Genomic DNA, 13,644 nt, shown 5'->3' on the forward strand with positions numbered 1-13,644 from the left:
GTGTGCCAGAAAACCCCAATAAGGATTCAGTGCTGTTAAAAGAATGTAAGAAGGTTAAGATAGCAACCAGTCAACCCCCTTACAGTACCCCTAAATTATGGGTGATATCCCTTTGCCATTTAACATTGAAAGTAAGAGTTTTTATTTGATTCATTTTCTGTTTGGAAATATCTGACATCAAAATTCTGAGAAATACTTTCAAATACCAAAGAGAATTCAAGAGTCTTGTCTTATTTTCCTTTGTGTAGTTTAGTCTGTTTGTTTTTTGTTTTTTGAAGACAGTGATTCTCTGTAAAGCCTTGGTTGTCCTGGAACTCACTCTATAGAGGCTGACCTCTAACTCAGAAATCCTCCTGCCTCTGCTTCCTCTAGTGCTGGGATTAAAGACATGTACCACCACTGCCTGCCTCAGTCTTTCTTTCTTGGGTTTGGCACATCTTTTATAAATAAGGAAGTTAAAACTAGTCAAAGTTAGGTATAGTTTTATTTATGAAAGGCCTAGAATTTTCAAGCTAATAACAATTAAAAATAATTATCCGATATTCATTTAATTAAAGAGTATTAATTTTAGCAAGTTATATCACACTAGTAGTATAACTTAGATTCCTTAGGATTTTCAGTACTTGTAAACTCCTGTGCCCTAAGATAACTGCTGCTTTTAGAGAGGAAGAGTGTGGCTGAATTTCAGGGTGTCTGCATCAATAGATTCATTTCCTTAGAGGAAACTGTAGGTCCATTACATATCCCAGAAAAACAAGGCAGGAGGAGCTTTGGAACCTACTTCTTATTGCTTCTTTATAATAGGAACATGGAATAGTCTAGAAATTTTGTCAGGGATCATATTTCATGTTACAGCTTAAGATAATGTGCCATATAATATAGCTTGATTTTTTTTACCAGTCCATGTTTTACCAGTACTCCACATTATTTTTTTGTAATGAGAGTTATTAAAAAAAATAATCCATGGTAAATACATCTGGACCCTTTCCTCAACAGCTGCTGTGGTGAGGTAGGTCAGGAGGATGTCTCTTTGGAGGCACCCTGGGGGTTGAAGGGTAATGAGCACTTAATTACATCTACTGATGCCAGAGCTGCTAAACTGGAGCTCCTGGTGACTGGTCTGTATCTACTCTGACAATTATTTTATTATGGCTTTCACTAACCTATCAGTAACTAACTGTGGTTGTTTAATTACAGAGGGAACATCCCCACGCTAAACAGGTACCGTATGTTTAGTTTCTTTTCCAATTAAAAGCACCCCCCCCCCAAATAACTTAAAATAGTAGAACAAGGAAAAAAATGATACTGCAGTCAACAAGCTAATGTGTTATCTTCTGCTAGGGAATCCTTGCCTTCCCCTTGGACACGCTGAGTTGCTCTTTCTGTTCGGAAAACATGTCTTCAGCTGTTCCAAAAGTACTTGAAAAGTGTCAGTGAGGCAAAGACCTCATTGAGCTCTGTGTGAGAGGGAGTGTGTCGGCTGATGTTCAGCATTGCTGGCAGCATCTTGCTGAGTTCTCATTACAGCTGAGACTTTCAGAGGAGAAACCCTTAAGGTTACTCCTAGCCTGGCAAATTGTTCACAGTATTTTCAATTTTTAGTTTCTCTAATTTGCTTCTCTTTTTAGAGGAGTGAAAAATCCAGAAATAGCTGATCTCATGTTTCGTCAGTTTGTTAACTATTTTTCTAAAGTGTGAAAGTATTATGATTTAAAAGTCATTTTATTTTATACCTGTAAGATTATCATTGGAAAAATATTAAGTTTTGTTACATTGAGCCATGTGAAGAAGTTTCCAAGCCAATATATTTGAGTAATACTTTAGTGTTTTGCATTTCTCTGGCTTTCTCAGCCAAGCAAAATCACATGCAAGTTTGAGAGGATAGCAATTCTGATTGGACTGAATCACAAAATGCTAAAGCAGTGACAAGTTGGTGGCAAATTCTTTGTAGATTCTACATGTGAAAATAGTTATAATCTTACATTTCTTTATCTTCCTTTAAAATACTAAGTAACTAAAACGAATTATAGCCTTATAGCTCTATTTCAATGTGAAAAAGAAAGAGTGTGCTTTTGTAAGCCCTGGGTCCTCCCTTAGAGAGAAAGCTTGGTTCAGTTCTGCCAGCCTTAGCTGTTCTGGCCCACAGGCACAGTGGTAGAAGGAAACTGAATCATGTATCTCTTTCCCATGGGGTTCCATCCAGTGAAAAAGATATTTAACCCTATGTTTGCCACAAACACAGCCTGTTAGCTTATTTAGAGGGGGTTCCCTTTAAATGTTATGTGAACCCTTTGTCTCTTTTCTGTCTAATAATAGGCAAGTAGAAAAGATGCCTCACAAACTTGCTCCTTTGATAAGTGTACTTGGTGATCCTAGAAATCAGGATAATAGCATTTCTGAGTTAATACAGCTCAGAATCCCAGTTTCTAGTGAGCACCATGTGTAAGACTTGCTTGATATGTACTTCATTTGTTTGTTTCACTCATGGTATCAAGGGTTTCCTCTTTCAGTCTGCCTTCTATTTCTTAATACTGTTGAAAGATGAAGTTCCTTTCCTATTGCTGTCATTTACCAAAAGAATAAAAACCAGGAGTGTCAGTCTCTTTAGTCTGTGTGAGCAGCATCCCCATCCTATGAAGCATCTCATTGCCTTTTATAAATATGATTTTCAGTGGGGCCCAGACCTCAAGCTCACATTGCTCTCTCTTCCTCCTGCAAGATTGCAGGTGGTGTTCTTCAGGGAGATTTTTAATAGTTTTCCAAAGTGCAGGTGTCATCATCTCGCTCTGAACTTACTTCAGATCAATATGCCAGTAATGTGTGAGACAAATCTTGGAGGCATCCTTTAGCTTGGTCCTTCGTAACAGGCTGTCCTGATTGGTCATTCATTAATACCTTATAATATTATTTATGAGTACATTCTGCTGAGATGCATCAAAGAATATTCATATTCATTATGGACTTAGATTGAACAAATCAATTCAGTTCTCTTCAAGCATCTCCATTTAGCAACTGCTTGTCATGCTTACACATACTTTGAGACCAATGCTCTGCCTTTGTATCTTGCTAGAAGTTAATAAGGCTTTCACTGGAGATATTTTTTGCTCTAGTACAAAAATGTTTAAATTTAAAAAGGGATTTTTGCAATATGGGCTTAAACTCTTTACAAAAAGGAGAACTATAATCAATAAATATCTGTCAATCTACCAATAGAAAGGGTAAATACCTCAATAAAGTTACTTTTGAGGACCTCTGTTCCATAAATAATAACTTGCTATAATTATTTACTATACCACTTCATTCTTCTTCATTAGAATTACTGTTTGATATTTATAAAACTATGTCTGGGAATGTTTAACCTATTACTATTCCTAAGTAAAAAGTGTCTTAAATATTGAATAATTGCAACTCATTTGGCTTGCCTACTTTTTTTTTAAGGAGAAAAGGAGATGGGGAAGATGCAGGATGGTTTTTAACCCCTATGTACTGCTCATTCACCCAGTATATCATTGTGTTAAAAACTATCATGAAACCCCTGGTAGTCCTTAGAAGAACTTTTGAAGCGATGAAAATATAGTCCTGGAAAATTCAAATGAAACACGAATCTTGCTACAGCCTTATCCATAGTGGGGAAAAAAAACAAAAACAAAAATAAACAACAACAAAAACCATCTGCTCTGCAACCTGACCCTACATGAAAGTTTTCTCCACATTTCTTTTCCCTTTTGTTAATCTCCCAGTCCTTGCTCCTTTTCTAATGAACATGATTGAATCACTGTTTAGAATGTCCTTTGCCTCCAACCTCAACCACTATGGCATGACTCATGTAGCTAGTGTCAGCGATGTTCTGCTGGACAACTCCTTCACTCCACCTTGCCAGCGGATGGGCGGAATGGTCTCTTTTCGGACCTTTGAAGATTTTGTCAGGTAAGGCATTATCGGACTGTGTCTGTTCAAGGGAAACCATGGACCTCTAGTTTTTGGGGGAGGGTCTCACCTTTCTGAAAAATAAAGCTTCCCCTGAAGAGCCACAAGCTAGCCAAAGAGATACAGCCTTCACCGTATATGCCCTCAGAGAGATAGATATCTTTCGATTTCTACTCCTCATTTAGACTCTCTCAGCCTCTCCTTGCAGTGTAAAGCCTGGTCAGGAAAAAAAAAGCAACAAACAAAATCATCTTTTCCTCGGGAGCTAACAGAAGAAGCTGTCTGCTCTGTGATGAGTGAAATGTCAGGAGAAATTAAACACAACACTAGAGTGAGCCCCACTAGAGACGATACATCTTTTGATTAAATGCATTCAGCATCTATCTCTTGATGTATACTGATGCATTACCCTAGGGGGAGGGGTAATTACATTGGCCTGTCACTGCTCCAGTCCCGGGCTCCTTCTGTTACTTTAAGAGCGATGATGACAGCACTGCAGATATCTTACATATGAAAACAAAACAAAACCAAAAAAGCTTTACATCATTTTTAAAAGAAAAAATATATATGGTTTATTAAAGTTTAAACAATCCATCCTCCTAATTTCTGCCACTTGGTGATATTTTGCATGTCATCTCTAGCTACTGGTATTTCTGTTCTGCTGACTGTTGAGTACACTGTAGGGTAGATTATTCTTTTAGACTGAGCTACCATGGCAGCATTAGTTTCCTGTCACTTGAGTTTTTATTGTGGATGTTTCTCTGGTGTTTTTTTTAGGATCTTTGATGAAATAATGGGCTGCTTCTGTGACTCCCCACCCCAAAGCCCCACATTCCCAGAATCTGGTCATACATCACTCTATGATGAGGACAAGGTATGGTACTACCTTTGGAAGACTACTTTGCTCTCTCAGACATGGGACTTATTTGTTTTGGTTTTTTGGTTTTTCAAGACAAGGTTTCTCTGTACAGTCCTGGCTGTCCTGGAACTCACTTTGTAGACCAGGCTAGCCTTGAATTCATGGAAATCCATCTACCTCTGGCTCCTAAGTGCTGGGATTAAAGGCTTGCACCCTCACCAACTCCAGACATGGGACTTGTACTATACTATATCTTTCTGACTTTGGAACTGTGTAGCTGAATTTTTCCTGTGTCCAGCACGGTCCACAGCTACTCAGAGTGGCTGGGCTTAGAGCCAATGAGAAGGCAGAACAGGAAGGCAATAAAGGCACAGGTTAGACAGGAAGAGGCTATCTTGGGAAGCTATGGCAACGTGGTGAGCTAAGGTTAGTTGGCGGCTATTACTCTGATCTCTACAGCTTGAACCCTTGTATTTGGCTCTGTGTTTCTTATTTAATAAGACTGTTTAGAAATTCATCTACAGAATAGTTTTTTTTTTTTTTTTTTTTTTTTTTTTGGTTTTTCGAGACAGGGTTTCTCTGTGTAGCTTTGCGCCTTTCCTGGAACTCACTTGGTAGCCCAAGCTGGCCTCGAACTCACAGAGATCCTCCTGGCTCTGCCTCCCAAGTGCTGGGATTAAAGGCATGCGCCACCACCGCCCGGCCCCAGAATAGTACTTTTTATACTGTGCTACATTACTTGATTTTGTATGTCTCTTCAAAATACTTTTTAAAATAATAAATGGATATAAATTCTACATTTATAAAATATTATATTAACTTTGAAGTCTATAGTGGAGAATGTGTTCTATTATATGTGTATCCATTAGAGCTGCCTCTGGGTCTCCTAATATTGCTTTAAAGATTTCTTTAGTTTCTGGAGTTCCCATGCAATGATAGCTTATGTCTTTCATATGGTACTATTATAGTCCTCAGGAAATGGTGGACTTTGACATTTTGTTTTTAAAGGTGTCCTTTTATTAAATCCCCTCCTTCTAATTTCTCAGTAAATGAATGTTCTGTTCTTTCCCTCCATTATTTTCCCATGGTTTGCTAAATCCATCATTTGATAACCTGTAAGAAAGTATAGTGAGTAGGACTATGTTACAGTGCTTTCTTTCTCTCATGTAGATTGTTTGACTCCCATTTTGCTGGAGACACTGTGACCTTCAAGTTTATTTCAAGATTTGAAGCCATCTCGAACTACTGCCTTTGATGTCTGACATACTTTATTTAGCTCTGCTGTGACAGTTGGGCAGTAGTTTGAGTGTGTTTATTACTACTGAGTAGCAAACCAGAATATCCTATGGGTATATGTTTTTGTTCTGCTAGGTACTGTGACTTCTTCCAGCTTCTATAGCAGCCTCATAATCTTCTTTGGTTTGTATTCTTGGGTTACAGGTCCCCAGGGATGAACCAATACACATTCTGAATGTGGCTATCAAGACTGATGGTGATATTGAGGATGACAGGCTTGCAGCTATGTTCAGAGAGTTCACTCAGCAAAATGTGAGTCTCTGATTATTGGGTAAAAGCTGGTGGTGGCTCTTTCCTGCTGCTTGCATCATAGCCTTCCTTTCATCAGTTTCTATTTGTAAGGTTTTTTTTGTTTTGTTTCTTTGTTTTTCGAGACAGGATTTCTCTGTGTAGCCCTGGCTGTCCTGGAACTCACTCTGTAGACCATGCTGACTTCAGACTCACAGAGATCCTCCTGCCTCTGCCTCCCAAGTGCTGGAATTAAAGGTGTGCGCCACCATCCCTGGCTTACTTGTAAGGCTTCTCATTGATTGTCTTTTATCCTAACTCTCAAGACTATGTTTTAACTACAGGAAGAAAATTCCAAAGTAATTTAATTATCTATAATGAATATCTTTTTATGACAAGACCTCAGATATTCCAATGTTTTTCAGAGAATATGTTTTCTAATCTCTCTGAGAGCTTCAGTTTTGAACATTCATTGTTCAGTCTTAAACTCACTGCTGAATATATTCCTTTGGTGACAAGATCCCTATGTGCCCAACTACATGCAGCTTCTTTCTGTGCTGTCTCCCCCACTCCCTTAAAATATTTGCAATATTTCCAGCTTCCATTTTGGTTTTGTTGTTGGTGTCGCTTGAGTGTGATCACATTGCTATCAAACTCCATACTCAACACTTAGATTCTCATCGTTTTCATCACCTCTCTCCCGAGATGTTTTTCCTGTCTCTCATGTGCCCTTCCCTCTCCCTCAGTTCTGTAGGATTGTATCAAATTTCACCTCCTTAATAGGACTGAGTAGCTAACCTAACTTCATCTTTTAAATTACTACTTGATCAGCATACATACATACATCATACATGCATATATACATACATGCATAATTGAGTGTGTGTGTGTGTGTGTGTGTGTGTGTGTGTGTGTGTGTGTGTGCACGCGCGCACGTGCGCGCGTGCCCAAGTGTAGTTTTGCTTTGTTTGTTTGGGTGGGGTTTTTTTGTCTTTTTGTTGTTGTGGGGGGTTTTGTTGTTGTTCTGAGACAAGATGTCACTATGTAGCCCTGACTACCTGGAACTCACTATGTATACCAAGTTAGCTTCAAACTCAAAGACATATATACCTGCCTTTACTTCCCAAGTATTTGAGATAAGTGGCAGCTAACATTTTTAAAACAACAATAATAATGTTTATTTATAAAGAAATTCTATCTCAATTTATTTGCACTTTTCTACAATTACACAAGTTTTACATGAATGAGGAGTTACTCTAGTTGTACACATGGAAAAGCTCCTGTTCTGAGAGGTTAATTAATACTATTTTATGGCCAAATGGAAGATGATGGAGCAAAGGCTTTCATGTCAGATCTGGGAGATTTGGAAAATGATACATTTTTATTTATTCCCGTAGAATCTAGTTAGGGCAACTGAATAGGCATGTTTAAGACAGTAATGAATACTGGTGATGGTACTGGGGATAGAAATCCTTGGCCTCTGCGTACCAGGCATTGCTCTACTATTGAAAGTATCATTTCACACGGTAACTACCTAAAATCAACCTTCTGCCAGTGACCAAGGTTACCTCAGTGGAGGAGTCCTGATGTACATGGCAGCAGCTGCTTCATAGAATAAGTCAGTGAAAGTTTCTGTCTAGATTCTTTAGGTGCGAATAACCTATATTTGATTGTGTTTTCACAACTTTAGGCTTTTTGTTTTCCTAAGACCTAAGGACTGCATACTCTTATACAGTGATCTAAAGAGGTCCCTTCATTTCACACATTGAGGCAAAGGGAAATCCATTGTCTTTGCCTAAGGCATTAAGAAGAGTCAGGGCAGAATGCTAACACTAGGAGCCTAGAGAAAGCATCAGTTAAGATGCTTACCTTAGAATATTTGCTATTTTCATCTACATATTTTTCAAATAGATGTGAGAAAAGGAGGGAAAAGCAATTTTGAAAAAAAACTGGAGTAATAATTCGTTTTGTTTTTCACTTCATAATCATACTTCTAGCAGTTTAGAAAAAGTTTTTTTTAAAGCACACATTAAACTATCAAATAGGTTGATCCAAATTGTCCAAATAATCTTCTAGTCCCAGCATGTCTTTTTTTCTCTCATAGAAATTAGGATCATATATTTGTAAATGACTTGTAGAGGAGATTGAAGCCGTCTGTGTAAATGGAGTTTCTCCAGGTGATGACGCCTAATCGCTGGGTAATAGCTGTGGACTTGCTGTGAGACCTGCATTATTACAATGTAATCAGAATCCTGTTGCTCTGCTGTTATTGTCAGCCACTTGTGGAATTTTAAAAGCAATAACAATTTTGATTTTAAATCATGGCATTATTAAAGTTATTTTCTTCCCTTGCCAGAACATAGCTATTGATGCTTGTCTTTGAAGGACTCGGCTGTAGTGGAATTCTTTGTTGGTGTCTGAAGTGTTTCTGTTGCTCAGTATACTGAGAGCCTCTGCACATCTCCTTTCTTATAGCACATTTTACTTTTATTGTAATGTCAGTATTTGTTTACTTATACTGAAGAGTATGATGACAGTATGGATAATTTTTAAATGTGGTTAGACTAAAGTTTACTTTTATTTGACCTCGGAATTTATCATGGAAGTTTGTTTATAGAAAATATATTTTCCTATTAATTTTTGCTTATACTATCAGTAATAGCAATGTTATTACTCAGTAATATCATAGCAGAAATCTAGCACCAAGAATCATAGCACCAAGCCTAATTACCTGCTTTCAATCCCCAGGACCCACAGCCGTATAGACACAAACACATGAGTAGATAAATGTAATTTTTAATAGAAGGAAATGACCCAGACACATGTTTCTTTATAAGAAAAAAACTTTGATTTAAAAACAAACAAACAAACAAAAAACCAAAAAAAAAAAAAAAAAAAAAAACCCTGCCAGGCATAATGGTGCGCATCTTTAATCCCAGCACTCAGGAGGCCCAGGCAGGTGGATCTCTATGAGTTCGAGGCCAGCCTGTTCTACAAATCGAGTTCCAGGACAGTTGGGGCTACACAAAGAAACCCTGTCCTGACAAATCAAAAAATAAAAAACCAAAAACCTTATATATTATCTTGAATGTTAAGAATAGGAGGCCAGCAAGATGGCTCAATGGGTAAAGAGCCTGCTACCAGACCTGATGACCTGCTTTCAGTCCCCAGGACCCACATCCATGTAGACGCAAACGCACGAGTAGATAAACGTCATTTTTAATTTTATTTGATGTGTATGAGTGTTTTCCTACATGTATGTTTGTATGCTACATCTAGGGCCCATGGAAGCAAGATGAGAATATTGGATTTTCCATAGGAAGAAATGGCCCAGACACATATTTCTTTATTAGAAAAAAACTTTGAATTAAAAATAAACTCCAAAGTGCTGGGATTAAAGATGTGCACCATTATGCCTGGCAGGTTTTTGTTTTTGGTTTTTTGTTTGTTTGTTTGTTTTTAATTCAAAGTTTTTTTGTTATAAAGAAACATGTGTCTGGGCCATTACCTCCTATGGAAAATCCAATATTCTCATCTTGCTTCCAAAGGACTGGAGTTGTAGCTGATTATGATCTGCTATGTGGGCGCTGGGAATCAAACCTATGCCCCCTGGAAGAACAGCCAGTGGTTTTAACCACTGACTCTTCTTTCTAACCCCCCAAAATGTAATTTGAATGATTAAAAAAAGAATTAGTTTATAAACTGTTAAAGTATTATAGCTGGGAATGTAATCCAACTGCAGTCTTGCCAAGGGCTGTAAAAGTCTCTGTATCTTTTTCTTTTGTATTATTCATGAATTCTCCCAAGTCATTCAATGGGTGAGATTGCTTTCCTGCTTATTACCATGTAGCTCCTTTGTAAGGATCTTTAAAGACATTTAAAACTTATTATTTGCTTTTTGAAGTAAACAAATAGTACAGAATTGAGGAAAGCTTAAGTTTGGGAGTTCAAGACTCATATAAGAGGCTGTCTTCTAACATCTTGTTTGCCTATACCAAGTGGAGCTATGAATGATCCCAAGTTTAAAAGTCTTTTAAAACTTGTTTTGTTATTGTTGTTGTTGTTGTTTTGTTTTTTAATTGGTTTTTCGAGACAGGGTTTCTCTGTGCAGTTTTGGTGCCTGTCCTGGAGCTCACTCTGTAGACCAGGCTGGCCTCAAACTCACAGAGATCTGCCTGGCTCTGCCTCCCAAGTGCTGGGATTAAAGGCATGTGCCACCGCTGGCTGGTTAAAACTTGTTTTTAACATCCACTTTTTTTTTTTTTTAATTTAAGACAGCAAGTTATTTAGTCCAGATTGTTTTTGAAGTCATAATCCTTCTCCCACAGCCTCCTGGGTACTGGGATTACAGACATGTACCACCAAGCCTGGCGGCTTTTTATTTATTTACAATATGTATATATGTTTTAAATTGTGTGTATGTGTGTCTTTCTGTCTATGGAGATATGCACATAAGTGAAGGTACCCATAAAAAGTAGAGTTGGATTCTCCTGGAGCTGGATTTACAGATAGTTGCGAGCTGTCTGATGTGGGTCCTGGGAATTTAACTTTAGTTCTCTAGAAGAGAAATATATCTTAACTGATGAGCCATTTCTCCATAATATGTTTGTTAATTCCTTGAGAATATCAACCAATCTGTTTTGATCATATTCATCCCCACACACACTCATCTCATTTCCAACCTCCCCTTGCTTTCCACTCAACTTTGAGTTTTCTTCTTTTTTTCTTTCTTTTCTTTCTTTCTTTCTTTCTTTCTTTCTTTCTTTCTTTCTTTCTTTCTTTCTTTCTTTCTTTCTTTCTTTTTGTTGTCCATCAAGTCCAATTTGTGTTGCCTCCTACTAGCCTTGGAAGGAAGCCTGCCCAGAAGTGTACTCAAGCTACCAGGGTTCACACCAGTAAAACTGACTCACAAGAGACAGGTCTTCCCACCTCAGGTAATGTAATCAGGATTATCCAAACAGGAGCTGGAGAGATGCCTCACCAGTTAAGAACACTCTCTGCTGCCGGGCGGTGGTGGCGCACGCCTTTAATCCCAGCACTCGGGAGGCAGAGCCAGGCGGATCTCTGTGAGTTCGAGGCCGGCCTGGGCTACCAAGTGAGTTCCAGGAAAGGCGCAAAGCTACACAGAGAAACCCTGTCTCGAAAAACCAAAAAAAAAAAAAAAAAAAAAAAAAGAACACTCTCTGCTCTTCCAAAGGATTTGGATTTGATTCCCAGAACTCGTAGGACAGCTCACAACCATCTTTAAACTCCAATTCTAGGAGAGTTGATGCCCTTTTCTGGCCTCCTTGGGCACTACATACATGTGATTCACAGACATACACTTAAGCAAAACACCCATAAACAGAAAATAATAATAAAATAAACCTTTTTTAAAAATTACTTTGTACATACGTGCCCACAAGGGCAGTGGTGGTACACACCTTTAATCCCAGCACTCAGAAGGCAGAGGTACATGGATCTCTGTGAGTTCGAGACCAGCCTGGTCTACAGAGTGAGTTCCAGGACAGCCAAGGCTGTTACACAGAGAAACCCTGTCTTGAAAAACCAAAAGTAAACCAAACCAAATAAACAGACATGCCTACAGACCATCCTGATCTAGATAATCCCTCATTGAGACTCTCTTTCTATATGATTCTATATTGTCACATAGACAGTTAGCACTAAGCATCTCAGTATGTTTTACCTGGAGGTGAACTAGCTCTAAGACTTCATATAAGCCTTGCTTTTCCACTCCCTTCCCTCCTGATCAATAGAACTTCTGTCCCTTAACACATAATCCCAGGAGCAATGTTCAAATTTGTTTCTAGTTTTGAAAGTTCTGAGATGAGGTCTGTATTCCAGGAAGGGTACTTATTCCAGTCAGAATCTTGTGAAGATTTAAGTAAGATAAAATTTGGTTGTCATCTATCTTACGTTTTATGTTTGTTCATAGAAAGCTACTCTGGTTGAGCATGGGATCCGGCGACTTACGTTCCTGGTTGCACAAAAGGTATTGACATGTGAATTATATCTGTCTAGTATGTATGTTGCCACCACATCTTTGGGGTTTTGTTTTGTTTGTTTTTTGGACAGGGTTTCTCTGTATAACAGCCCTGGCTGTCCTGGATCTCACTCTGTAGACCAGGCTGGCTTCAAATTCTCAGCCTTCCGTTGCCTCCCAAGTGCCTGTGCTGCCATCACCTTGCTACTGCCCCCACATTTTGAAATATAAGAAATGGGGTTACAGTAGTATGTTATTTAAAGATTCTATGTAAATAAATAACTACCTCTATAAGTTTAATTTTTAAAAGGCTTTTGATAGCCGGGCAGTGGTGGCGCACGCCTTTAATCCCAGCACTCGGGAGGCAGAGCCAGGCGGATCTCTGTGAGTTCGAGGCCAGCCTGGGCTACCAAGTGAGTTCCAGGAAAGGCGCAAAGCTACACAGAGAAACCCTGTCTCGAAAAACCAAAAAAAAAAAAAAAAAAAAAAAAACAAAAAAAAAAAAGGCTTTTGATAATATTTGAGATTCTGGGAAGAATTTTCTAAACTCATCACCTGTTACTCAGTTTGTTTTTAATATTTTTACTAATTTCCAGTTTCTGCTCATTTATTCTCTTCCCTTTTTTTTTTTTTAATTTGAAAGGATTTCAGAAAACAAGTCAACTGTGAGGTGGATCAGAGATTTCATGTAAGTAAAGTTTGGGAATGAATTTTTAACTCTAATATTCTACATAAGATGATGATTCTTCTTTTTCTTCTTCTTCTTCTTCTTCTTCTTCTTCTTCTTCTTCTTCTTCTTCTTCTTCTTCTTCCTCCTCCTTCTCCTCTTCCTCCTCTTCTTTTTCTTCCTCTTCTTCCTCTTTTCTTCTTCTTCCTCTTCTTTTCTTCTCCTCCTCTGCATTGGAAGTCTCAGTGTATCTCTGAGCCATAAATAAGGATGAGTGTGTACATTGCCTTTGTTGAGTAAGAAGTAGGAATTCCCTTGTGCACACAGTGAGTCAGTAAGAAAGCAGTATCAGTCGCATTTGAGGTCTTAGTTTCTACTAAAAATGAGTATAAGTTCTAATATCAAGAAAACTCAATTCTGAAGGCCAGTGATGATAAGTTTAAAATGCCTTTGTAGAGCGTAAGTTGCAGTTTTTTATATTAATTCCAAGGGCAAGAATGAATAAATATTAAGCATTCTCTTTGCTCTCCCACTTAACTGAATTAAATATTAGTATTTTTGAGGTTAAGGTTTTTATTGGAAGGAAAGTTAAGCTAATAGTAGATATCTGAACTTTAGTTTACACTGGGATTGTAACCAGTATGGAGATAGCAGTAAGACCAGAAACATAGCCTGTATTCATGA

At 38.1% G+C, this 13,644-nt stretch overlaps 1 protein-coding gene across 7 annotated transcripts in view; it reads left to right on the forward strand.

Moving 5' to 3' along the window:
* The window catches only part of Acaca (acetyl-CoA carboxylase alpha), a 270,501-nt gene that overhangs the window by 157,681 nt on the left and 99,176 nt on the right, over positions 1-13,644 (forward strand). For 6 of the 7 annotated variants that reach the window (XM_059271384.1, XM_059271383.1, XM_059271385.1 and 3 more), the window contains 6 exons: positions 1,198-1,221; positions 3,784-3,927; positions 4,705-4,801; positions 6,227-6,334; positions 12,246-12,302; positions 12,937-12,981. In XM_059271384.1, coding sequence (XP_059127367.1) covers positions 1,198-1,221; positions 3,784-3,927; positions 4,705-4,801; positions 6,227-6,334; positions 12,246-12,302; positions 12,937-12,981 — 475 coding nt within the window. The remainder of the gene's footprint in view (positions 1-1,197; positions 1,222-3,783; positions 3,928-4,704; positions 4,802-6,226; positions 6,335-12,245; positions 12,303-12,936; positions 12,982-13,644) is intronic. The other variant, XM_059271386.1, reaches the window with a different exon arrangement.

This window comes from Peromyscus eremicus, chromosome 8a, assembly GCF_949786415.1.
Source record: "Peromyscus eremicus chromosome 8a, PerEre_H2_v1, whole genome shotgun sequence".
Lineage (NCBI taxonomy): Eukaryota > Metazoa > Chordata > Mammalia > Rodentia > Cricetidae > Peromyscus > Peromyscus eremicus.